Source organism: Falco cherrug, chromosome Z, assembly GCF_023634085.1.
Source record: "Falco cherrug isolate bFalChe1 chromosome Z, bFalChe1.pri, whole genome shotgun sequence".
In the NCBI taxonomy this organism is placed as follows: Eukaryota; Metazoa; Chordata; class Aves; order Falconiformes; family Falconidae; genus Falco; species Falco cherrug.
In genome coordinates, this window is record NC_073720.1 from 22,456,309 (window position 1) to 22,483,542 (window position 27,234).

The window sequence follows — 27,234 nt, forward strand, 5'->3', positions numbered from 1 at the left end:
TGGAGTGAGAGGTGGCTTGTCCATGCTGTGGCTTGTTAAAGGAGGGTGTTGCAGGAGCAGTTCCATTGGGCTGTTGTTCTTTAGAAACCCCTGTTCTTGGTACTCAGGGCACAGCACAGATATGAAATCAATGTGACACCTGGGTCTTTGATCCTTTTGTGTCAGTGCATGGCTGTTGTGCTCTTCCAAGTGCTCCTTGCTAGTGTGCATAGGAAATAGGACATAAAAAAGTTGTGGTACTCTACATACTTAAGAAGAAAAATCCATATTCATACTGAAAGTTTACTTGTTTTATTGTACCTGGTGGGATGGGGAGAAGTATCAGAAAAAAGGTAAAACCTGTGGGTTGAGATAAGAGTTTAATAACTTGAAATAAAGTAAAATACGATAATAAATAACAATGGTGGTAGTAATAGTAATAATGAAAAGGGAGGTAACAAAAAGAGAGAGGAGTAAAACCCAACTGGAACATTATTCTCATATGAAATCCAAAACCACAGCACTGTACCAGCTACTAAGAAGAAAAGTAACTATTGCAGCTGAAACCAGGACATTGACTTTGAGTCTTTCAGTGGAGAAATCAAAGCAGTGGCACCTTGTCTCCAGTTCAGCAGTCTGTGTAAGCAGCTGGTTTTGAAATGATGATTTGTATTAGTGTTGCAGGCAGTTTAATTTTAGTTGAATTACTGACTGATTGGATGCCCATAAGAAACAGATATCAGAATACAGTTTCAGCAGGCTTTACTCCCATGTTGGGACACGTGATGTTGTATCAGCCTAGAAGGGGGACAGATGAGCCTTTGTGGAGCACATCTCAGGAGATTTTAGTGCCTGTGGGAGGCTCATGGTGTTGAGTTTTCTTCTCTCAAGAAAAGACAGTCTGAGTGGTGTGGCTTTCATGTGGTGTTTTTGGTTAAATTACCACCCAGTTTTCTGTTCATTGAGCTTTTCACTTGTATGCTGATTGTCCCTTAGAGCCATCACTGGTGGATCAGGTCTTCACACTGTGTGGCCAGGAATCATGTTCTATTTATCACCTTATTTTTGATCCTCTTCTTTCTGCCTCTCTCTGCACCTCTCAGTCGAGGGATGAAAATAACTTCTGGAAAATTCTTCCACCAGTTAATAAATGATCATTTGTGTTTGCTTTCTAGGCCGAATTCACCAAGCCATGGTAACATCTCTAAATGAAGATAGTGAAAGCGTAACTGTTGAATGGATTGAAAATGGAGATACTAAAGGCAAAGAGGTAAACTTAATTATTTTAGAACTTGGTTCTCTTTTAAGCGATGTGTAATATACATGAATATTAGTTTGGAGTTTGGACTGGAGACAAAAACAAGATACAGGCCTTAATTTACTTGATTCTTTGGTTAAAGTCTGTTTTGTCTTGGATCTATTGGGCAAATGCTTGTTTCTGTTGTATTAAATTAGACTTCCTGATCTCTGTGTCATAGCTTTTAAATAGTTTTTTTAATCTACTGATTTTGAACCAGATGACAAAGGCTCACCTTGTTATGCCCTTTTTACAAGTAGAAAAATAAAATTTTTGAGGGGGAGAATGACTTGCAGTTCAGACAGGAAACTAGTGAGAAAGCTAGATTAGAAATCTTTTTGTGTTTATATTATTGAGGACTTGAACTGCTGCTTTGTTTGCTTATTTATTTTTGGCAATTTTCTAGCCTTGCTTTTCCTGAGAAACCGTGTCTTCGTAACACTTTGCTGTCCTCTCTTCCTTTAAATTTTGGACCATGTTAGCCAGTTTCAGCTGAGATTTTGAGAAGCGTCTCAGAAATAATATTTCACTGGTTTTTGTGAAAACACAAGTAAAAGAAAAGTTGTCAGAAAGTCCTGGTGATCTCATCAGCTGAGCTCATCCCTCTGGACATGAAGAATCCATACAGTAGTGCGGTCTTTGAAAGGTCCAGCCAGAGGAAATGATAGTCTGTGGACATCAAAGCTATTTAAGTTTTTTAGGAAACCAGGTTTCAATAGATCTGAAGCCAGTTATTTTTAAGATCCTGTTCCTCTGCCCTTAAATCTTAACAGGATTTTGAATAAGGATCACTTAAAAGAAAAAAAAAAAAAAGGCGTGATAAATGTGACATGGTTTCAACTATGCTTTTATTTTTTGGGTGGTTGTAATTCCTCTGTTTCTTTTGCACTGTAAAGGAAATTTCAAATAATTGAGATTGCTTTCTTTTTATGTCACAGAATGTCATATTTAGAAGTAGCTAGTATTACTGTGGTAATTTGCTGCTGTTTTCATTTAATTACTTTAAAAAATTACTTATTGGTCATTTTTTAATTAATCCCTTTTTTGAAGGGTGTATTTGCAACTAATACAAAGACCAAAGCTTGCACTGGTTCTATTGTATATAAAACAAGATTATTCAGGTTTTAGAATTAACAAATGATGGTGTAAAAACACTAAATGTATTTACTGTTTAGTCCCAAACATAACAAGAGACATGGACTGGGTGAATATTGTTTTAGGAATCAAACAAATGTGTTTTATACTCTTTTATACAGATCGAGTTGGATAGTATATTTTCACTTAACCCAGGTCTTGCACCTGATGAAGATGTTGAATCACTTCCAGCTAATACATCAATCAGAGTAACCAGAATGAAGGTTGGTAATTTCTATACAACATGTTCATGTTAAACTTACAGTACTCGTATACATGTAGTTATGCCTCAATTTTTAACTTTAACTTTTGTGTCTGTGGAGCTTTCAATAACTCTGTTCCTTTCTTTTTCCTGTGGTTAATAGGAGTTCCAAAATTTTTTCTAAGAACAGGTTGGGCAGAGAGGGTGTCGGGAACTAATATTTATATAACTAATTGTATGTCAAGGAAAAATATAGAAAAGGTTTTGGAGGTTTTGAAACAGTACGTATAGTTCAAGCAGTCTTCGCCCTGGGCTCTTCAGGGGGGGATTTAGCAGCCATCAACTCTGTACTGCTGATGTTGTTTGCATTCACTGGAAAGCAGTGGGTGGGGGTGCGGGTTGTGTTTTCAATAATATGGTGATTAAATAACAGAGATTGCTTTCTCTGTAGGTTCGACGAACTGCAGGAGCTGTTAAGAATGAGAACACTGCCAGAGACAACAAAGGTAAATGTTACTTATTTCCATTTCAAAGAAGTAAAAAATGTGGAAACTTTTTAACTTCCTGCTCATCTAACATTCCTCAGTAATTCTGCATGTCTCATTTGATATGTATGTGTGTGACATGTAAAAGACACGGTACATCTTTCTTAGAGTAACTCCTATGTATATTTAGGAATTCATACTGTATGAACAGTATTTGTATGCAAGTTTAAGCAGTATAGCGTTAGGAAGGTTAAGCTGAATGAACTGAAGGTGCTGTGCTACGTTAAATCATGTGTGGACTCTTCCAAGTTAAAGCATCCTTAATTTGCTTCAGCTTAATTGAGTGTTCAATATACACTAAGTAGTGTACTTAAATATTGAAAACATGAGAATTTTTAATTTAGTTTTGTGATAGTCTGTGTGTAAACATTCATTCAAAGAGTACTTAAGCCCTACAGGTTATTTCTCGCTCTACAATTAACAGCATTTTTTGTAGATTTTTTGCTGAAATACCAGGGGAACATAGGTGAAAAGTATGTATGGGATGAATGCAGATGTGATGTGTTTATAACATGAGAAGGAATAGTTACCGCTTATTGTTTTAATTTGCTTTCCTGCTTTAGGCTTAACTGACTTGTACTGATGATAGTGGTGGTTATTCTTCCAAACATTAATCTAATGTCATTAGTTCAGGATAGGTTCCGGTCCATCTGTTTAAACTTGAAAAACAAGTGGGCTTGCATATCTTTGCAAGTGTTCAGAGTTTTTTGGTGCATGATTGAGACCACTTGCGCCCTTCTGCCATTTGGCTCTGGGGATGTTAAACAAATCAAAAATCTTATGAGGAGGGGATAATTTTTTCAAACTAATGATTTAGATTTGGTACACCTCACTGATGGGCTCTCATCACATCCATACATGATGTCATTTGCAGTAAATGGTCTGTTGGGTATGGAATAACCCTGTAACCTGTATTTTAGTATGTCCTATGCTTCTTACTATTGAGATTTGACCTAAGTATTTGTTCTTTGTTGGCTTTGTGATTAAGCTTTTCTCAGCACACTTGTCTTGTGTAGTCAATTTGTGCTCTAAACTAGATCTCCTACCATATTTGGAAGGATTTGGGCATTTATCTTGGCTGTCCCATTGAATACCTGTTTCCATAGTTGTCTTCATGTTGTAGAGTGACCTGGCCTTTGTTTGGAGTGTCATCTCTGGCTGCTAATCAAAACTGATACCTTCACTTCTGTTGCTGTTCTGGCAGACTCTTAGGAGTGTGTGTAGAAAATGGGTCAACTGAAGCAGAGGTGCTTGAAGCAGCTCTTTGAGAAACAATTTAAAGCATTCAGCTCTGCCAAAGAGGCTTGCATGCTCACCACTCCCACTGCTTTCACTGGGAACAGACATTACTACATCTTCAGAAATTGGTATCCTTAGCACAAGTAGAATCAATGCATACGTTTAGACATATTGATTATATCTGTATCCCAGTATAGTGTCAAAGAAGTTTGTTACTTCCACTCACAGGTAGAGCTGCACTTTGCTGCCTTTCATTTCTATGCCTTTGCTCCTTCAGAGATCGTTGGCTCAATGGGGTGGTACCATTTTGTAACATCTAGAGAACGTGGAACAGAGTGAGGCTTCTTTTGTCACTCGGTTTTTGGGTATAATCACAATATAAGTAAAATTTCAGCACTTCAAGCTTCAGGACTACTTATCTCCCAGTACACCCTTCATTCTGTGCACATAATGAATTGTATTAATTCTGCAGTAGAGTGTTTGAAAATATGCATGTGCAGTGTTAGTACTCAATTATGTTGTGTTGGTGTATGAAAAAGGCTGCATACCAAATGTCTTTATTAATAGATGTTCTACATGGATGGCTCCCCCTCACCCCTAATAAATTGTTGTGTCTGGAAAGGGGCCTTGTTTTATGTCCTCATAACTAAGTGGTTCAGAATTGAGTAGAAATGTTAACTCTTCTATGTCCAGATGAGCTTTGTTCTTTTCCTTTGCAGTGGTTGGTTCTGTACGTGCACGACCTAGTCAGCTTCCTGAGCAGCCTTCCTCCTCTCAACAGAATGGTGGTTTGCCTGGTTTTCCAGATTTATCTCCAGTTCAAGCTACAAAAAAGGAATTTGGACCCCTTTGTATGTAAACCATGTATCAAGGATTCATTCATTCTGGGCATTACATGTACATTCTCTTGGATTATGTTGTTGTCCATAAATGACAGAGGGTCTGTCTACATGTGCAGTTGTCTGTGGGCTTCCTCAAGGAGCTGTCACTAAACAAGTGTTCACTTTTGTCACAGTTGTGCTAGTATTTGGAATTTAGTTTTCCTTGATCTTTTTTAAACTACGGCAGTGCTGGTTTTTTTAATTTGCCTAGACTTTCATTTAATTCGAACCAAGAGATCACATGTATCCCTCCAAATATTTTTTTTGAGGGTCATTGTACTTACATTTTTTTGGTCATGTAATTACTGTCCCATTCCCATAATTTTTTTTTCTAAATGATTTTATGAATTTTAGAAATTAAATTACCATAACTATTCAGTACTAATACTGATCTGCTTGAGTTGACTTAAATGCATTCTAATTATTGACAATATATAATTGAAATGTTACATTGTAAATACTAAATACATGCAACACAATACTCTAAAATTATATCATTTTCTTTAAGCACGCAGAAAATCAAATTGTGTAAAAGAGGTTGAAAAGCTGCAAGAGAAACGTGAAAAAAGAAGGTTACAGCAGCAGGAACTCCGAGAAAAAAAAGCTCAGGTTAGTATTTTTAGTTAGAATGGAAAACGTATGTCAGCAAGAGAAATTTGCAAAATCATTGTGCTTTTTTCAGTCCTTAGTAATTTTTACGAAGTTCAGTAATCTTGAAATTAAATGTTTTCATGCTGTATACAAGTTTGATGAATAATTTTGGTGCTTGGTTGCATTGCTGTCATAGCTATTACTTTAGACAGTTTTCCCCCTCTTTTTCTTTCAACAGAAATAATTGCTTACAATTGCTTGTCTTGCCACGTGGTCTTTAAAGGTCGAGTGCTGATGAGAGCCATTTCTTAGGGAAAATATATTGTTGAAGATAATCAGACCTTTGGCTTTTAGATAGCTCTGTTATTCTACAGGAAGTATTACAACATAATGATAAATTGTTCTTTATGATCTTTGATGCTTTGTAGATCAATTTGAACAGTGATTTTTAACTTTTTTTTTCTTTAACCCAGTATACGCATTTATAATTTAGCTTTGCATCATGCAAGGAGCTTGGCAGCAAGTTGTTAGAAACTTGTATAAAAGAAATGAAGTTGATAATCCTGTGAGAAAAAATCTCTTAATATTAAATTAATTCCTGTCACAGTGGTGTGAAAGGTTTGGCAAAACTAGTAGTGTAATCTTGTTGGTGGCCCTATGTGTATGTGTTAGTCTCTGAACAGATAGTACCAACCCGCTACTGACATGAGAAGTACCACCACCATGTCAATAATTCAGGCAATCTACTTCATGGTTTATTGATGTTTTGAAGCTGACCTAAAATCACCTGTGAATTCATACTCTCTAATCTCCATCCATTTACTCAAATACAAAACATTACTGTGTCTTTATGTGTGAGGAACAAACATTTTTTTTTGCTTTATCTATTAAAATACTTTGTGGTATTACACCTAAAAGGTTCTTTTTCTTTTGTGAAAACTGTCTTTGGATATGAGTCTTAGCTCCAGGAAGCTCTGGTTTTTTTGGTGATCTGTATGTACCTGTGCTTTGTGTTGCTTTGTGTATTCTGTTGTTGTTGTTGCTGCTGTGAAATGCAGCAATAATTAGCCAAGCACTGTCTTCAGGTGGCCAAGACCTTTAAACATGGTTTGAAGAATATTCAAACACTTTTTCCATAAAAAAGCAATGCTTCTTCTAAATGTTAGAAGGAAATGTTTCAGCAGTGGTTTTTTGTGTGGACTTAACTGTCAGCAGTTTTTAGTTCACTGTCATTGGGGTGAACAACATCACAGTACATTCAGCTTCTGATTACCAGGACAGTTTTATCTGTGGTGAGGATTGGCTGTGTCACAGGTGTGGAGTCATGAGCTGGTGCCCTTCCAGCTTGTTAACCCCAGTGCAGTGCTTTCTGAGAGTGCCTATGCTGTTCCACAACCAGCTGTGATTTAGAGTTTTATATCATTTGAGGGGAGCCGTGAAAAACTTAAGGTCTGAGCACCAGAGCTGGCTACATATGGCATCAGCAGCATGTCCTGAAATGGTGTAAAAACTGACAACTGCAGGGAGAAGTGACAGGAAGGACATTTTGTTTATTCTGCAGAGCACCAGCTCAGCTCACAGAAGGCTCAGGCCTAGCAGGACTTGGAGGGGCTCCATGCATGGCCTCTTAAGGTGTCCATTTGCTCTGATACTGATGGCTCCAGGTTTAGGGGTGCAAGGTCTTCTGACCCTGGATGTAGTGTCCTGTGTATCCTTGGGATTGCTTCTGCTTTTTAGGGGGCTCTAGGACTGTTAAATGAGTTTGCAGTGCATTGTAGCAGTTAGCTGGGGACCAGTAGTAGGATCAAGCTCCTTTAACTGACTTGAATTCAGGGTTGTGTTTAGAGCAGCTGGGGTGCCTGCACTGGTCCCCTGGGGGGTGTGTTGTACCTGCGTAATGGAGTGTTACCCACTCATCTGTTGGACTGCCTTACTTTAATTAGCCTAAGTGTTGACTGTGTATGGTGTCTGGTGCTGTGCAGTTGATTGGAGGTGTGTCTTTAGTGTGAAGATTCTGGCGAAGGTGGAAGTAATTTTTCTTTCTTGAATAGGCCGTTAATGAGGCCTCAATTAAAAATTATTTTCTGTTAAATGCCAACCAGAACCATAAAATGGAAAGCATGTAATTGGTTTGCTGTATCATCAGTAAATTAGCTGCAACAGAATGGAAAAAGGCGTTCAACTTGGATTTGAGACACTATTTTTTCTCCCAAAATTTCAGAAATATTTCAGTTAATGTATATTTTTCTTTTAGATAAATACAGAAGATACTGAAATTAGTACATTTTAGGGAAAACAGTGTATTAGAAGTTCTGTTGCTTACTTCCGTAGGAAGTTGATGCTACAAACCCAAATTATGAAATTATGTGTATGATAAGAGATTTCAGGGGAAGTTTGGATTATAGACCACTGACAACTGCAGATCCTGTAAGTAACCCAGCAACATGGAAAATTTTAATCTTTCTGTGGTTTTGCTGTTTTCAGTTTTTTCAATGTATACTTCTGTCTGTAAATACAAAAATAAGTAGTTTATTAATATATATGAGTATCTGTTATAACTTGGGTTTATTTTTTCAGTAATTTGATTATATTAACATTAGTAGGTGTTGTAAGCCCTAGGTTACTAAATTACTGTTAATTATGTTATGCCATTTAAATATCTTTTTACTTTAAAATAATACCAATGTATACTAAGTAGTCACTCAGACTCTGTATTGTAAATTTTCCTGAGACGCCAGGGGATGTGCACACAAAACCATTAAGCTTCTCTGGAAAACCCTGCTGAGTATAAAGATTAATGTTTGATCTTTGAAGCTGATGAAGACCTTTGGTTTGCAGAGAAGTCAGAGAAGCAGAACCCTTAAATGATGGGGATTATCAGATCTCAGAGATTGTGACAAATTCTCTGTGGTGTATACCCTGTTAGAGCTGGATTTGCTTGCAGTATTCCAATATTTCAGTCTTGTACTCTACACTGTCTGCAGGGAGTTTTGTTAATGTATGGTTCTCAGTGTCAGGTTCTTGGCTATTGTGCAGACACAGGGGGCTTTTTGACTCATGGCCTTGGAAAATTCTCTTTGTTTAAATGATTGGTTAATTAATTCAAGAACAGAAGTAAAATAAAATATTACATAACTGGAATTGGGGTGCAGTTCACTGAAAGACCATTTCCTTTGCAGGTTGATGAACACAGGATATGTGTGTGTGTACGGAAACGACCACTCAATAAAAAAGGTATGTCTATTGAAGATTTTGCTGATTTTTTTTTTCTCTGAAAAGCTATTTTCTGTTAGTAATACTGCTTCTGTTAAAAAGATCTAGATCAAAGGCGAAACAGTTACACTAGACAATACGTGATGGATCCATAGAATTCATAGACTCATCATAACCAGGATAAAGATGGGGAGAAAAGTAGTTTAACTGTCACCATTTGATGGATTGGGAGCTCAGGCACAGAGCGACTGCATTTTTTTTTCCATCTATGGTAATCTAGGATGCATTTGGTTGATCTGGGAATTAATTCTACTGTAATTTCTTCAGTATTCTTATATTATGTTTAGGATCACCATTCTTTTAAACTATCCTTAAGTGATCTCCTGAGCAGAGCGCTACCTGTTAAAAACTTTCACACACACTTTATGTACAAATATTTTTATACTTTGAAGTAGTCTTGTTCAGACATTAAGGGAGCAATTCAGGTGCTTAAATACTAATGTCTTACAACATGATAGGTGCCCAGAGGCATCCAAGACATGCTTTCAAAGCTAGTGCATTACAGACAAACTGGAGACTTTTATCCCCTGGTATTGGTGCTCAGGGCTGGGCAAGATACTCTAGGGCACATGAAATACCACTAAAAAACTGTTAGGCACTGGAATGACTCCCTAATGACTTTTTAAATACATGATTAGTATCACAACTTTTATTCTTCCTTCCTGCTCATCAACCTGGAGTCTTTATTAAAAAAAAAAAGTTCAGGTTTTCAACTCCAGTTAGATCCCAATCTTCCCATTAAATTTTTTACTTTCAGTGGGAAGTTAAGAATGCAAATGCTTCTGGATTGCAGTCTGTTTGAATCCAGCACTTAAGCTGACTTTCATTTTGAAGGAAGTTTCTTTCCTTCTCTTTCTATTATGGTTTGTTTAGCTAAAGGACTCAAAGAGCATCGCTCTGACTCTGAAACAACATGGGATGCATTTATTATTTTTGTACTGTCAGAACTACACATTGAGGATTATCTGGAGCATGTCCAGAGGAAAATGGGAGTATGTATGGGAAAGGAAAAACACGTTGATACCAGTATATAGTTAGTTTTAGCTTATAGTTAGTTAGTATATAGTGTATTTTTTTGCCTCCACATCGCTGCTTCCACTACTTCACTTTTTTCTTCTTTTTGACTTTTACTATTTCTTATTCCCTGATTTTTTTTCTTTTGGTGATCTGCAAGGAATGCACAATCTCAGAAATTGGTTAACTGAAACTGTTTTGCATGACCTATTAATAAAGATGTTCAACATGCAGGTCCAGTAGCAGTTGAATCTCTGTTTCAACATTGAAGGTTATCTTTAATAAAATATGACTTAGAAACCTGATACATTTGGGGGAAATGTCACCATCTACCTGTGCTGAAGATGAACAAAGTGAAATTGCAGTAAATGAGAGCAGGTTATCATGGGGCATGAGTATTTTGTGAAAGTTACATGTCTTGGGTGTTAATGGTTTAGAGCTATTGAAAAACATAGTTCAGAGGAGTTTGTAGGAAGATGAGTGTCTTAAGTAAAAATGAGATTGGCACCAAAGTTACTTTACATTTTAAAGAATATGCCATTAGATTAATGGCTTATTTAGATGAATGAATTATATTAATGAATTCTATTGATGAAATCTATGCAGCGGATGAACCATGGAGATAATCTAATACCCACGTGATAGAATATTCTGAAAATACACACTTAATAAGAAACAGTATTTCTCATGCCATGTTTTAAAATACAAGATTATAAAAGAATCAATGATACTAATGTGTAACCCCCTGAAGAAGAAAAATAGTTTTTGTCAGTCTCACAAACACTAAAATCTTCAGGTGTTCTCAGCACGAATCATTTTGTGGATTGACTTTGCAGGAAGTAGGTGTTCTGATTGACACTTTAAGGTTTTATTTCAGTGATGTATATTTATAATTGAGAAATGCATAGTGCGTTTCAGAGACACTGTTACAAATTTTCATCAACAAGGAATACAGGTTGTCATAACAAATAGCTGGGAGCAGGTAAATGTCTTATTCCAAACAATTATTTAAGAAAAATCAGTTTTTGACTAAAACTAAAAAGCTTTTCTGCAAAGAATTTACTGTCATACATCTCTTTTCATCACTGTACCTTACTTCTTCTCTGTGGTCACTGCAGAATGATTGCTTTTTATTTCATTGCAGTGCAGCTGAAAAATTGATTATATAGTTACTTGAGTGCATATTTCTGTTGGTGTGTAACGTCTTGCAATGGTAACAATTGTACTGTTTGATCAGTATATTAACCAGTGAAAAGATGTCTATCTGATTCACATCAAATTCTTGAGCTGCATGCCTTAAATTTTACATAGAAATGCAAGTAGGGCACGTTAGTGATCCTGACTGTACATACAAAAGATCTTTATTTTTGTGCATATCATGGTTCACTGGGTTCTGTTTTGCTGATTCATATCTCATACAACAATTAGCAATAAATTGTAGTGCTGTGTGGTAATTATAACCAGGGATCTCATTGTTCAAATCACATTGAGACTGCTTTTGTTCATTCCCAGTGATAGGCAAGATCCTTAGCATTTTCAGCTTTTTCTGCTTACAAGGTAGTTTTTAGAAAGGGTTTTACTTTGAAGAAATTTTATATAAAAGATGTATACTTCAGGTTGCGGTAGGAATACACAAATGAAAATGTCTGTGTAGAATGAAAGGATTTTTTTTTCTTCTTGAAAGATGTGAGCATATGACTAACATTCAGGATTTAGGGGAAAATACAATGATAAAATTTTGAAATAAAGCAGATTATTTTAAGGATATTATTTTCTTTGTATTTTCAGGTTTGTCAGTCCAAGCAGTATAGGGCTTTCAGCGTTTCTCTGGTAGAGAGGTTATTTATGAAAACTCAAAGGTTATGGCAGTAATCTGTAAAACAATATAGAAGTCCCCAGGAAAAAGGACTGATATCCATGGAAAGTGTTATTATAGAATACATAACAAGCTACAATGATAGTGCTGCAATTAATGATCTCAGTTTTTCTAACCAGCTTTGTACAAACTCTTTAATTTCTAACAGTTGGTAGGATAGGACGACTAGACTTCCAAAATGAGATCTCTTACTTAGCAGAATACTACCTAGGCATCAGAAGCCCAGATCCATTGCAGTGTTGTTACTTGGAGGAGCTGTGTTATCTGAGATGTTACAAGAGTGTAAACAGTGAAAAAATGTAAAAAAAAAAAAAAAAAAGTGTTGCTAGTTAGATATGTATTTCACTTATTTTATAGAAACTTCGTTGAAAGACCTTGACGTAATAACAATTCCTAGTAAAGATGTTGTGATGGTACATGAACCAAAACAAAAGGTGGATTTAACAAGGTACCTAGAAAACCAAACTTTCCGTTTTGACTATGCCTTTGATGACACAGCTTCTAATGAAATGGTTTACAGGTATGTGTATATGCTTTTTTTGGTGAATCTTTTTTCTCCTGTATCTCCAATAACTGTGGGCTTACTTTGGTCATTGTCTTTACTCCTGTTCTCTGTTACCAGATATGTGTATTGCTATCTCCATTCTTTGCCTGTTCACTTTTGGTTTAACTCTTTTATCATGAACTCTTCACCTGCAGTGTCATTTTCACCTCCATTGACCTCAGTCCTGCTCTGTCTGCCACCAAGCCCTGCTGGTTTCCAGGCTCTTTTGTGTATTGCCTGCCTCCTCAGCTACAGAATATTTGAACAGCTTCATGGCTCTCCATTTGCCTCAGGGTTATTGTCTTACTATGTGTGTGCAGCACCTGAGGAACCTGAGTCATGGCTTTTGGTCTTCAGGAAACTTGAAGAAATGGACAGCCCAGGCTCCAAAGAGCTTGCAGTTTGTATACAAGATAATTAAGAGATAGACACAAATCAGGACAGCATAGGGAAAGAGTACAAGGAAGGCAAGACAGGTTATATTGGTGTATTGCTGAGGTACTTGAGCTAACTGGGATACCGAAAGAAGTGTGGCTGATGTAACATGGAGGTGTATGGAGCTAGGTTATCTTGCTCAAAATGCTAAATCTTTCTGATTTAAAAAACAAAGGCAACAGACACATCTGTTTCCAGCCTCAATGTATTTGGATCCCTGTTTTCTCCTTTATGCTTCCTGTCACTTCCACAGCTGGCACAGAATAATACCCATAGTGCCTTTAAAAATGTGTTCAGAAGTAGCTGTTTACCTTGTACAAGTCACTCAGTGGAGTAGACCACAGTAGCAGGCAAGGTTAGACACGACTACAGCTTGTAATATTGGTATGTTTAAATACTTTGGAACTTTTTGCAAGGAATGTTGATATTCAACGTTAATTTGATGAAGATCATTTTCTTTATGCTTGGAACGTGCTTCTCGTAGCCTTAATGAGTAGTGACAGAAATATCTTAATTCTTGTCTTAAATACAGCAACTAGGAGGTGAAAGTTAGGATCATGTCCTGATGTTGGATGCTAACATCCTGTTGGTGGATAACAGAAAATTCATGGTAAAAATTATTAAAAGCCCTTGAAAATTAAAACTTCTGTCTTAATGCTTGATACAATTAGCAGGAGAAGGGTAGCAAAATGAAAATCTGTATAGTTGTTTACACCAACAAAAGAAGACTTACAAACAGCAAAGCTGTGCCCTTGGAGATTTCTGTTTCAAATGGTTGTCTACTGATAACATATTTCCTTTCTCAACACTGAAGAGCTGCAGGGGAGCAAAGCAGCTGGTGATATGTGCCTCTTGCAAGTTTTCCCGCTCGACAATCAGTTCTAATCTTCCTCCTTCCTGTTATTTGTCTTTCTGAGCATAGTGTTTAAATATGAGGGTTGTTTTTGGCATACAGTGTTGCTGTATTTTTGTACTGAGTTTTCTCCAGACAATTTTTATTAGTTAATTAATAAATTCATGACAAAAATGGAAAATACTGAAAAATGATTGTATTCATACTAAAAAAGTAAACCTCTGGTCTGTGTAGCAGTACAGGCTTTCTCCTTCTCCCTTATATGGCACAATAATGATTATTACTTGAAGGGCAATCTGCTTCAAGGCCTTCTGCAGCAGCACAAGTAAGAGCAAGATAGTTATTGTCATCTGCTCTCACCAGAACTGTGGGATCACAGTGGAGAAAATGATAATGTGGCAAGTTACTCCAGTTTTCTCCAACATACTAAAATTGCTTACTTTGTACTGAAAAACATTCTTCAGTTTAAGGGAGAAAGTAACTTTTGTAATTGTTTTTTTTGGTTAAGTTGTAATTTTAAATATTTTTTAATCCATGAGCTGCAGTGCTGGGTTGAAACTTTTTGTTAATATTAAAAAACACACTAGTTTGAATGCTAGTTCAAAAAAGCACTAGTTTGAACGGGTATGCCTTCTGCATTTTAAAGGAGGTCCAGAGTTTACATTTCTGAAGCATCAAGGTTGCAAACTTGTGGTAGTGGCCCCTTAAAGTAACTCAGTTTCTTAGGTACTGTTTTTTGCATTTAAGGTTTACAGCTCTACCATTAGTGGAGACGGTATTTGAAGGGGGAATGGCCACCTGTTTTGCATATGGGCAAACAGGCAGTGGAAAGACCCATGTAAGTATTTCTTATACATGTCAGCAATACACTTTTTATATATAATGGTTGTAGTTTAACCCCAGCTGGCAACTCAGTATCATGCAGTCACTTACTCATGCCCTGCACTCCCCCAACTCTCCCCCCAGCCCCCTGGCTGAGATGGGGAGGAGGATTGGAAAAAGGTGAAACTTACTTGTTGAGATAAGAACAGTTTTAATAATGAAATTTGTTAATAATAATTATTCCTGTCTTTTTTTTTAAATTATAGTAAGAGAGGGGAATAAACCCCAGAGAAAACACGTGATGCACAATACAATGGCTCACCACCCACTCCTGCTGACTGATGCCCAGCCAGTCCCTAAGCAGTGATGGACAGATGCTGGCCAGCTCACCCCCAGTAATATACTGGGCATGATGTTCTATGATATGGAATATTCCTTCAGCTAGTTTGGGCCAGTTTTGAGCTGTGCTCCCTCCCAGCTCGTGCACCTGCTCATGGGCAGCGCATGGGAAACTTGAGAAGTCCTTGATTTAGAGTTCACAGTACTTATCAACAACTAAAACATCTGTGTGTTTATCAACTTTATTCTCATCCCAATTCCAAAACACAGTGCTGTACCAGCTATTAAGAAGAAAATTAACTCTATCCCAGCCAAAATCAAGTCAATGATATACTTAAGTTCTAATAAGTAAAAAATACTGAAGTTATAGTTCTGTGATTTTTGTAGCGTATTTTTGATCTGTTGTTGTTGCTTAAATCTAGACTATGGGTGGTGACTTTTCAGGAAGGAACCAAGATTGTTCTAAAGGAATATATGCACTCGCAGGTGAGACTCTATTGGTCTATTGGATTTTGCAATTAGTTGAGATCAAGAAATTTTCTGCTCTGTCATACAAACATAAAGGTCTACATATTTTGCATTACAGTGGAGCTTTGGTAAGATTAAAAGTAGTTCCTAGATGTGTCCTTACACAGTAAAATAAATGGATGATTAATCAAGTGTATAATTTTGAGGTTTTCTGCATCATCTGTTGTAGTGTGGCAGCTTAAACTTGGTTGACTGACCCTATGTGTTATACTTGAAAAGTATGAGAGATGCTGTTACATAGGCTGTTATGCGTTGAGGGGTCTTCACTAAATAAAAACACATAATGAGGTATCTTTTTATTCTGGAAATGTGTTCATAGCTCGAGATGTCTTTTTGATGCTGAAGAAACCAAGCTATAAGAAGTTAGAACTTGAAGTATATGCAACATTTTTTGAGATCTACAGTGGTAAGGTAAGTACCTGGTCTTTCTCTGAGGAAGGGGGGAATTTCTTTTTCACAAGTAAGATTCTGAGCTTGTCACTTAAAAGATGGTTTTCCTCTTTGTATTAAAATCTTTATTTCAAATAATTCTTTACAGTTCTCTTCCAATCATGTTTTTTCCATAGAATGCTTTGCATATTTTGATACAGGATTTGAAATACAAATGTCTTTTAAAACTCCCCTTTAACTGTTCTGTTCTGGCCCCCCCCCCCAAGGTTTTCGACTTGTTGAACAGGAAGACAAAATTAAGAGTGTTAGAAGATGGTAAACAGCAAGTCCAGGTGGTGGGATTACAGGAACGGGAAGTCAGAAGTGTTGAAGATGTTCTTAAGCTGATTGAAATGGGCAACAGCTGCAGGTATCTCCCATAGTTCATACCAGTTCTTCATTTGCATTAAGGAATCAGAAACAAGATTTTTTTCAGGTCTTTTCATAGTGATGGCTTTTTAAAATTCAGTGGGTTTTTTGGTGATGTTGTCTGCATGAAAGGAATCTGCCTAACTTTTAAATAAAGATATTTACAGTTCCTCTCTCTCGTAGAGAGAAATAACTGATTTTTCTACAGGATGTGAACTACATGCATTATGTAAGCAGCTTACAGACTTAAATTCACATCATTTATAACCTGGAATACTGCCAGATTCTTCAGCTCTAAAAGGCCTTGATACGTAGTGACAGAGGTTAAGCGTAACTTTTTTTTTAAGAATCTAGCTTCACTGTTTTTAAAATTAGCCTTGTGCTTAGACTACTGCCTGTGCAAATAAAAATGCCATCAGCATTTTACATGCAAACTCTCTGATTCTTTGAAATCTTTGATTATTCTTGCTTTTAAAAGGGAGGTAAAATGTTACTAATCTTCCATTTCTGTTCGAAGAGATGGAAAAAGAGGTATAATTGTAGTGTGTACATCCATTTATTAAGGTTGCATCTCTAGTGTCCACAAGAACGTTAGACATGTGGTCAACAAATGTGGGAAAATACAGGACTCTGCCCTGAAAAAAACTAATGTTCTGAGGTTAGTATGTTTAATGTGTTTGGTCCTTTGCCTGTTCCTATGTCCTTCCCTTCTCTTCTGTTCAAAGGACATCTGGCCAGACATCTGCAAACGCACACTCTTCTCGAAGCCATGCAGTGTTTCAGATCATTCTCAGAAAGAAAGGAAAATTACATGGTAAATTCTCTCTGATTGATCTGGCTGGCAATGAAAGAGGAGCGGATACTTCAAGTGCAGATAGGCAGACACGACTGGAAGGTGCAGAAATTAACAAGAGCCTTTTAGCACTCAAGGTAATTGAACTGTTTCCATCACCTTTGAGTAGGTGGATACCTCTTACATATTACAGCAATGAGTGTTTTTGCAGACTTTGCTTGTCTACATTGTCTGCTGATGCGACAGGTAAAATAATGTATTGATTTTTCCTCTAAATGCCTGAAGAAACACTGCAGAAACATTGTGCTATCGACTTGCATGTAATTCAAAAAAAACCCAACCAAACACAACAAACCCTTCAACAAAAAGACCCCAATGGCTGAATTTGAAGATTTTTATTGATATATATCTAAAATGGGAGGACAGGTGACTGACTTGAGTATTCAAGGTTTGAAATACTAACTGGAAATATTCTTACTGAACTCAGTTGGTTTTTTTATATATATAAAAAAATATATTATTTACCACTGTTAATTAATTCAGTAAAGCAGCACAACAGCAACTTATCCAGAAAGAAATAACAAATAGATTGAAATAACCCCTGAAAGTTGGAATCCTTTTTTGACTGCTCTTCCTTGTAGCAGATTGTCTGATATGGTTACTTTACCCATTTTCATATATTAATCCAGGACGCATCAAGAGAACTGAGAAATACTATTTAAATATTCATATGCATTTTTTTGTTCTTTGTTTTATAATGCTTGAAAGAGGTTCAGTCTAAATAGGGAATGTAATTTTTTGATCCTAGCTGGGAAAACAACAGTTTTCAATGTCTCAGAACTTACGTCTGTTGTTGTTTGGTTTTGCATATGTTTACCCTCAGCACCACCACTGTGGTTTTGATAAAGAATCTGAACGCCCAAATCACTGTATTTACTTTTTTATCCCCAGTATAAACTTAGGGGAAGGCTTATATCTGACTAAGCAGATCTCACAAAACACCACAACATTGTAACCTATAGTGTGCCATTACAAAATTGTGTGGCACATGGAAGAATTGGAAGCTACAGTTCCAAAACTGTGGCCTGGTTTGATTTAGCACCAAAGTAAATAATGTGATTATGTTGATGTTATCACTGGTTTCCAAATATAATTGAATAAAGCTGCTTGATTTGGTTTGGCTTTTTTTCTTTCTTTTCAGTTTTACTTGTTGATTTTGTACTGGCTAGTGCCTTCAGTGCAATACCCAGACAACATACCTAGTTAATTTTCATAATTACGGTAGAAGGTTCTGCTGCTGCTGTACTAGTGATTGTGGTCTAAATTATACAGGGAAGGGGAAATAAAAATTGGTGGAGGTCTTGCAGAGGTCTAAACAGCAGTACCAGAAGATACAATGATAGGCTAGTCTTTCATTTTTCTTCTATCCCAAAAAATATTAACACAGCTTTTCCCATTTGTATTCAAGATTGAATGTTAATGTCATGTTCAAATTAAATAAGTGTGCTCTGAGTGGTCTTTGGTGCTAATCCAAGATTTGCTGTTTCTATCTGGATATCAGTCCTGTCTTAACCTGTTCAGATTTTTGTTACAGGAAGTTATTTCTGTAATGTCTCTACGTGGAAGTAGTGTTGTCATTTTGTTACCTGGTTGTCTGAGCTGTGATAAAAAGCAAAAGTAGTTAAAAACTCCATTAATATAGAAGCTGGAAGTGTCCTCCTATAATCCTTTTACTAATAAGGAGATAATCCAATTCAGATTTTTCAGGAGTAAGCAAAGTAAAACTTACTACGGTAAATTAAAATATCGTAATTAAACTTGCCGATTGTCATATTAGTAATTCAACACACACTTGATACTTTTTCTAGTTTGTAATGTCACCTGTTGAAAATCTGTTGTCGCTTTTCCTGTCTAATCTGCTTTTCTCCTTATGTAAGTATAATAATGTACAAATCTTAAAAATTCAGAGTGCACTGCCTTGCTCACCTGTAAGTTTTTGAGTCCTTTTGAGCATTTGCATATGAAAAGCACATTCAGCAAGCTTCAGTCTCTTTGTCTGAGCTGTGTCCATTTTATGAAATTCATATTACTGCTGAGTTTTTTCAATATTCACTGTAGTTAAAGCCAACTTGCCCGTGTGTGTGTTATGTTCTCTGTGTCATGGCAGTTTTCTTCTGAGCCCATTTTTAGTTCTGGTCTATGCTGTTTCACAATTGCAATGCATTCTTGGATTATCATCCCACAGTTTCTACCCTGACTTCTAGAGGAAGCCGTTTCTAGGAAATTTCAAAAGGCCACAAGGATATGGCTGCAGCCGGAGGATTAGCTGAACTACTGTAGAACTATTCCTGTAACACAACATCCATTCTGTCCCTTAGTGCTGCTAAAACAAAAGCTCTAATTTTAAAAGCTTTTGAATTATAGTTGTTTGAAGTTGTGTGTACAGACATATTAAAACTGTATGAAGGGAGCCGTGCTTCTAAAGAGATGCCTGTACACAAAGTATTAATGCAAAGGCAGAAACTGGAATTAATAATGAAAATAATGATAACAAAAAAATTTAAATGTAAAGTTCGTTTGTGTAAGTAGTGTTTTATGAGTTGATGTTGGAGCTCTGAGTGGGCAGAAGTGATCTTTGGATTAGTGGAGTCCTGGTTTTGCACTGTTGTATTTAGTTGCTGCTTTTAACTTCTATAGTTACTTTATAGATGTAAATATTATTAAATATTTCTCACTGGAACTCTCCAACCAATCGCAAATACTAGTTTAGTCTCATAGCCTTGTGAGCAGAAGAGGAAACTTTATCCTGTTTTTTTCACAGGAAGAATATTTTAAAGCAAGTGTCTTAACTGTCTTAATACTTCAGCGTCTTCCAATATTGAGTATATCAATAGAGAACTGTGCTTACTAGGTTTGTGAGCTGCGGATGCTTTCAGAAAGTTTGTTTTCTTCTGAGCTATAAATTAAGTCATTGGTAGAGGCAAAGTCAAAGCTACTGCTTTTAGTTGATAGTCAACACATGCCCCAGTCCCCACTGCTTCTGCTGGTGGAGGTTGTTGTTCATTCAGGTTTTTGCAGCTGATAACCAGAAGTAATTGTTAGTCTGGACATTGAACATCCGCACTGATTTTTTGTTGTGGTGGTAGTGGTGGTTACAGTAGTTGTAAACAGTTTGGATGTTTACATTTACATTACATTTACAAACAGATTAAAATTTTTAGATTCCGAACTCCTTTTTAAGTTCCTACCTCTTCTGAACTTAATGAGAGGTAAAAGCCTAACCTGTCTTGAATGCAAGCTTTAATGGTAAATTTTAATGATATTTTAGGGGACAGCAAAATAACTAAGGCTTGTGGCTTCTGATTTTGAATTGAATTTGTATTATATTTATTCATCCCATGTTAAAGAAAAATGCATAAACCTATTTGTTCTTTCAGGAGTGCATTAGAGCCTTAGGCCGAAATAAACCTCATACGCCCTTCAGAGCAAGTAAACTTACTCAGGTACTAAGAGATTCATTCATTGGGGAGAACTCACGTACCTGTATGGTAAGTTGATTTGGTTAACTGTTTGGTCTAATAATTACAAAGAGAAAAGATGCTGGGGATTTAGGCTTTTATGTTTAAAATTGGTCTCGTGCTACTGGCAATGTGTTGGACTTAAGTTTATCCACTAACACTATGTGGATCAAGACTTTCATTGAGACTTTTCAGATAACATGCTCCCTTCTCGCTTTTCCTTGGCCTTTTTTCTTATTTTCTATTTTCTTAATTTTCTTTCTTACTGCTCTTTCTAGTTTCCTAGCTAGGCACCTAGCTAGAAAGACTTCTGCCTTAAGAGGTTTGGTTTTTTGTTTGTTTTTGATAATGTCTTAATTATATGAGAGTATTGTTTGACTCAGAATTTTGGAAAAGGTGGTGTAGACTGGAAGTGTGGTGAGTTAAGATCTTAGTGACAAAGACTAAAGTTGGTATCAAAGACAACAGAATATGCTCTGGGTGTTGATGGGGAGATAATTTGGATAGATGGGATGAATGGTTGTATATTGTATAAATGTGCATTTGCATCAGACAGTAAAACAGAATTAATCAGATGGTGGAAAGGACAGATAAAACCACTGATGTCCAGTTGTTTTTATTTATGCATTCTTAACATTTCTCCTTAAAGAAATGCAAGCTCTTTGTAGTGGTCACCCATTGCTAGGCTTGTTTGTGTTGGTTACTTTTGGCAGACTCCTGATTAGTCTAGAAACCAGAGAAGCCTTCAGACCACATGAAAACCATTATGTTGGGGCAGCCTAGTCTTCCCATTAGCTGTTAGGTATGGTTCTAATTAAAAAATGGAGGTGAAATAGCTTTTAAAAAAATCTTTTTTCTCCTTAAGTCTTCTGATGAAAAGACAGGATTGTTTTCTTTCCCACTGAGACATACTTGATCTAGTTGAATATGTCCCTGTTCGCTGCAGCAGGGTTGGACTAGATGACATTTAAAGGTCCCTTCCAACTCAAACGATTCAATGATTCTATAACTTCATAAATCCTGTACAGGATCAGAAAGCTAAGTTGTGCATCTTCAGCTAGTGCATCCAGACAGCTTAAGAAGGTTTGGAAAGGTAGCCTGCTGGATGTTATTCTCTGTATGTAGAATCATTAACATTTGTGAATATTTCTTGATGTTCTCACCATCACCCTTACCCCTCCTTAAAGTGCTAACAAGCTGCCTTTGTTTTGGTGAAGCTTTTTTATTTAATTATTACTCTTCTGATAGTTGTAACATTTTTTACCATTCAGATGTGTAAGAATGCCATTGGGAATAATGCATGATATATGGATGTTCAATTTCTGATAAAGCTTGCATTCTTTTATATTTAATATGGTTCTAAATTAAGCAAAAATATCCCCTCTAAAAGTGAGTAGAAATATGCTTGAAATATTTCTTGTTTTCTTACATTTTCTTATTTTGTCTTAAAATTCTGAAGAATTAAGAAAACCCTTTCATGATGAAATGTTTCAAACTCATTCTTCTGTTACTCCTTCTAATACTGAGAAACTGTAGTTTCTCAGTATTAGACCACTTGTGACATTCTGATTTTAGTCTTTGTTTACATGTAATTTTTGTCAAGGATTTCATCAGCAAAATTTATTCTTAATTTATTTGGTAATTTCTACACTTCATTTTTATTTGACTTTCATCATTAACGGGTTTCCTGTTGCAATTTTGAAAGTTAGACCTTTGAGGATGAAGCATTCCCTTCTGTATTTAAGGTTAAACATGATTTGGAAATATATCTTTTTTAATTTCATAAAAATATTTGGAAAATAGCTTCATAATGTGAGCAGTTATGACTAGGATCTGCTTCATTCTAAAGGAATCCAGAGGCATACAGTCAGCATAAAAAACTTGTTTTGGATGTTATTAGTCATTGCAGTTTTACTAAGTTCTTGTCCTTCAGTAGTTTCAAAAACTCTTTAGTTTTGAAAGAGTTTTGTTTTTGAAGAGTTCCACAATAGGATAATGTATCATCATCTGGAATTTGCAAGGTAGCTACATAGAATAGGCTCATTTTTCAACCAGTGCTGCATCTTTGTGTTGCATCCCTGACATGCTGAAGTACTAGACCCCTCAGCCTGCTGGGATGGGAGTGGGAACCTGCAGACTTCAGTGTCCCAAAAGGGCCATTGATCCCACTGTGATGGCTTATAAGCAATGCAGACACATTTGAAATCAGAATAATGGTAATTGTGAGTCTTAAAGATATTCCTGTCCATAAATAGTGCAGTTTTTCCCATCCTCACTTGGAATTGGGAGGGAGGAAGCAAGCAGCAGAGAGGTTGGGGTTCTCCTGTCCCTGCCTGGACTGGGCTTGTTGGAGGAGAACGATGTGTGATGTAGTGGACACTTCTGTTCAGCAGACTGAGTCTTGTGCATGGAGTCTTGTGTGCTGCATTGGGTATCCACACAGCTGATGGCACCTACAGTGGCACTTCCTTACAGCAGCTGTACTTGGAACGCTTCAAAACAGAGCGACTAGTCGCCTGGTGTTAATGGCAGGTGCTGTGTTGGGTATGCTCTGAAACTTGAACTGATGGAAGAGATGCATACTTTCACGTTAAATGAGTTTGGAAGGATTTTAAGAACTTGAGGGTTTTGTTAGCACCCAGAACACTTTATAAAGAGACTTGCAGTCAGATAATCTTTTTAAGGCTACACTTGTTGTTCTCGTTAGTAACCAATGTGTACCAGTATTAGAGGCTTAAACTTAAGTTTGTATGGTAGCAGGCTCTTCAGACTTTCTGACTGACTCCCTCCCACCACATATTTTTCCTTTCTCTCCAGTAGAAAAAATGCCTCTCAGGATGACTACCTGTGCTTTTGTACAGTAATGTCAGCAGCAGGAGGAAAGAGGAGACCAGGATTATCTAGTCTTCATCAGTTTCAGTCTCCTGATGCTGTGCTGCCACAAAAAATATTAGTGTGTAGGATCATAGCAGGAGGAAAGAGGAGACCAGGATTATCTAGTCTTCATCAGTTTCAGTCTCCTGATGCTGTGCTGCCACAAAAAATATTAGTGTGTAGGATCATAGAAGTGTTTGTCCTGAGTAATGTCTGAAAGGAGCACAGTTGAAAAAATTGGACTACTGAGAGAAACTAGGACAAATTATGATGCCACTGCTTCTTGATCAGTTATTTTTGCTGAGTGCTGGAAGGAAGGTGAGATCTTCAGGGTATTTTATTTAAGTGGAAAAGGAAAGACCTATAGATTCCAAATACATCTGATAAGTTAGCTCTCAAGTATTGTTTACAGAGAACTTCGAATAGAGAAAAAAAAATCTTTACTTAAACACATACTTATCTTTAGTATTAAGTACAGTTTTGGACTGTGGCCAAAAAGATCTCAAATCAGTGTGCAGTCTGTTTGAATGGAGAGCAGCCTACAAAGATACATTAAAAAATAATCTGGTAATTGTTTTCAGGATGTATTAGACTTTCTGAGTTACATACTTCCTTTATTGAGGAGTCTTAATTTTTTCAGTTAGTTTTGCATTTACAGATTATGTTACCAAGACAGTGAAAGGGGGGAAGTTTACGGAATTTCTGTGAATTCTTAATATTCCAGGTCTGGTTAAAATACTTAAATTGAAGCTTTTGACTTGACTCTATCTCCTTGAGGTGGCATTGTATAAGTACAGCTGTATATAGTAGATAGTTTTTGTAGAAGATCTCAAGTGAAACTGGAAATTAAAAAAAAAAAAAATGTAGTTACCTTTCATCTGTGCAAAGTGATTTATTAATGTGTGGCTTGTTTTTTCCAGATTGCTACGATTTCCCCGGGGATGGGATCATGTGAAAACACTCTAAATACATTAAGATACGCAAATAGGTATGGAAAATATTATTGCTTATAGCTATATCAGTTGTTGATGACAGATAATTGGAATAGTGTTATTGAATGATGTATAATTCTTTTAGCTACTTGAATAATTTGATCACACTTGCATTTCTTAATAAGCTTAAACCCAAATTACTGATCTGGGCTCACATTTGATTTAAATAGTTGCTTTTTACAATGTAAAATAGAATAAGTAGAAACTGCATTTAAGCCATTATCTAGAGATGGATTGCAAGGAATGTGGGAGGTGCCACAGTTAGTTTTGCCCTGGCTCTGGAGGCACCATCTCTTGCATGAGGGTAGTCAGTATTCATGATGATTCCCTGGGCTGTTAGCTGAAATGCCTTTCTGCAATGTGTTTTTTTTTTTTTTTTTTTTAAATCCCCTTGGTGGAATTGCATGCAGTTGCTAGTGTATTTCGTACATAAAATGAAATTTTATACTTCCCAACTCGGGCAAATATCTGAGACCACTGAGTAAAAAGTCTTATTATCCAATGGTCACTTTATAATCAGTGTAGACAAATTTGAACCTCCAGAGGCTAATGCTGCAGTTCTGAGACCTGTACTGCTCTCTGGAAGTGTTTGTCTCTCTTCAGTGAGTGGTAAAGAAGCCTTCCCCTGCTGCAGTTCTTCGTTTAATGTCTCTGGAGATGGGGTGATCAGGTCCTGCGAGTCTCTGCAGTCAGACCTGCAACCTAAAGACCCCCTATGCTGCAAAGAACAAAGTAGGCAAACAAGACTCTGGGCCATCAGAAACCCTGGTTTTGCCAGAAGACACTACCATCTAGTGGCCTGCTTGCCCTAGTGAAAGAGCAGAACCACATCTCCTCTTTGGCTGGGCACCCCGGCCAGCCACTAATTTGGCACAAAGGGCTGCTAGAAATGCTTATCACCCACTTCTCTCTGTATCCAAATCTCTCTGTGTCTGAATCAAGGTAGCTAGTAGCAAATCTGCCTCGCTTAGACCAGCTGTGTGATTTTCTTCCTGGTGAGAATGAGGCATCTACTCCTCTTACAGTAACATAATAAAGGATCTTACATATTTGTCAAGACTCGTTGGGTCTTTTACCCCTTAAAGAATACATACTCCAGAAAAAGACACTGCAAAAGCAATTAAACACCTACTTTTTAGTATACTAGTGCTGAAACTGTTTCTCCTCATTGGTGTTAAATTTGTATGCTGTTGTGGAGTAAATGCCTGTCACTGTAAAGTAGCTTCATGTGTTTTGTGTAGTATTTTAGTTTTTTCTAGCAATGTATCATTTTCATAGTACAGTTGGGTTTTAGGTGCTGAACACCAGTGTGTGCGCAGCTTAAGATGGGGCAGAATAAAATGAAAGTTTTGTAGTTGTGGTTGTTTGACATTTTAAAAGGAGCCATTTGGTGAAATATTGAATGTAGAACAAATTTTAACTGCACAAACTGAAATCTGAAATTACTCTTCTGATTACACTGCTATTACAGTCCCCTGCAAATCAGCAGCACTGGGTTTGTTCAGTTTTGTTAGTCATCTGTAACTTTGTTTACAGAAGATTTGAATATGTTGGCACACTTGTGTTTTCATATAAAAATAAACTAGTTAAACTAGCTAAAGAAGCATGCTAAACAAAAGAACTGTCATTTTAACTGTGTTTATGAGAACATTTTTCTTTTAATTTGCTGGTGTATTTTGCTGCTGCAGAGTAAAGGAATTTGGAATTAGTCCTTCGGACATTCCCTTCTCACAGGGTAGTGGCAGTCGCTCTGATCTCTCTCCTTCCTATGAGTATGACGACTTTTCTCCTTCAGTCACCAGGTCTACTTCATTCTATACATGGAATCTTTATTTTTAAGTTTTCTTTTTGGCCATGTAATTTTACAGACCCAACCTTTCATTAGACCCCTTGCCTGAAGTCACACATACTCTTGTTTTTATTTTGTTTGGCAGGTGATGGTTCTGCATGATCTGCAGTCATCTTCCCAGTATTTTGTTCACCCTCCTTAAACATCCACACTCTGTATCCAGGCTTGCTAGTTTCCTTCATACATTTTTTAAAAAAAATGGTGATGTCACCTTTGTACATTTAGTGGACCAAATCTGACAAGTCTGTGTTAAGGGTAATTTGAATATCTCTAAGAAAACAATTTTCATACATACATATTGTTAAAACTTTTCATCACTCTGAAGATGAAAACCTGTTTACATTGTTGTAAATAAGTGCTACTTGAAAAAATATTTTTTCCCTTTAAGAAAACCTATGTTCTAAAACTTGGTATACTTGCAGACTTTGATGTATCTGTTTCATAAACTTGCTTTTAAATGGCCTTTTTTTTTTGACAGTCAGTATCAGTCTTTTAAACAATTTTCATGCTAAAAGAGCATAACATTTTATTAAGATATTTTCACCTTTGAAATTATTTTAATTAAAGGATTGATTTATTCTCTGAGATACTTGGTTGCAGATTATTTTTCCTCACAATGCTTGGTGGATTTGCTTATGACAGCTAGTGGGGTACTGATTGACCAGTTTTTTTAAAGCACACTTGTGTGCATAGAAAAAGACAGGCTTAGGGTGCTGAACAAACTTTTCTTTCAAATATTACTCACTTGTTAAGGAGTTAATATTGAGGGTTTGGAGGTGGTTGCCCTCTTAAAAGTATTTAGATTTTAGTTGGAAAATGCCTCTTGCTAGAAGGTGGACTGTAATGCACCTGTAAGTA

The 27,234-nt window shown here is 36.6% G+C and overlaps 1 protein-coding gene across 3 annotated transcripts in view; it reads left to right on the top strand.

Annotated features, from left to right (window-relative positions):
* Positions 1–27,234, top strand: part of KIF2A (kinesin family member 2A) — a 41,782-nt gene that overhangs the window by 7,299 nt on the left and 7,249 nt on the right. The window contains exons 2-17 of one of the 3 annotated variants that reach the window (XM_027808140.2): positions 1,155–1,249; positions 2,533–2,634; positions 3,064–3,118; positions 5,116–5,247; positions 5,786–5,886; positions 8,200–8,295; positions 9,048–9,102; positions 12,389–12,551; positions 14,611–14,701; positions 15,447–15,510; positions 15,872–15,963; positions 16,209–16,351; positions 17,076–17,280; positions 20,581–20,691; positions 24,456–24,523; positions 26,216–26,329. In XM_027808140.2, coding sequence (XP_027663941.1) covers positions 1,155–1,249; positions 2,533–2,634; positions 3,064–3,118; positions 5,116–5,247; positions 5,786–5,886; positions 8,200–8,295; positions 9,048–9,102; positions 12,389–12,551; positions 14,611–14,701; positions 15,447–15,510; positions 15,872–15,963; positions 16,209–16,351; positions 17,076–17,280; positions 20,581–20,691; positions 24,456–24,523; positions 26,216–26,329 — 1,687 coding nt within the window. The remainder of the gene's footprint in view (positions 1–1,154; positions 1,250–2,532; positions 2,635–3,063; positions 3,119–5,115; positions 5,248–5,785; positions 5,887–8,199; positions 8,296–9,047; positions 9,103–12,388; positions 12,552–14,610; positions 14,702–15,446; positions 15,511–15,871; positions 15,964–16,208; positions 16,352–17,075; positions 17,281–20,580; positions 20,692–24,455; positions 24,524–26,215; positions 26,330–27,234) is intronic. The other 2 variants (XM_014281535.3, XM_027808146.2) reach the window with 2 other exon arrangements.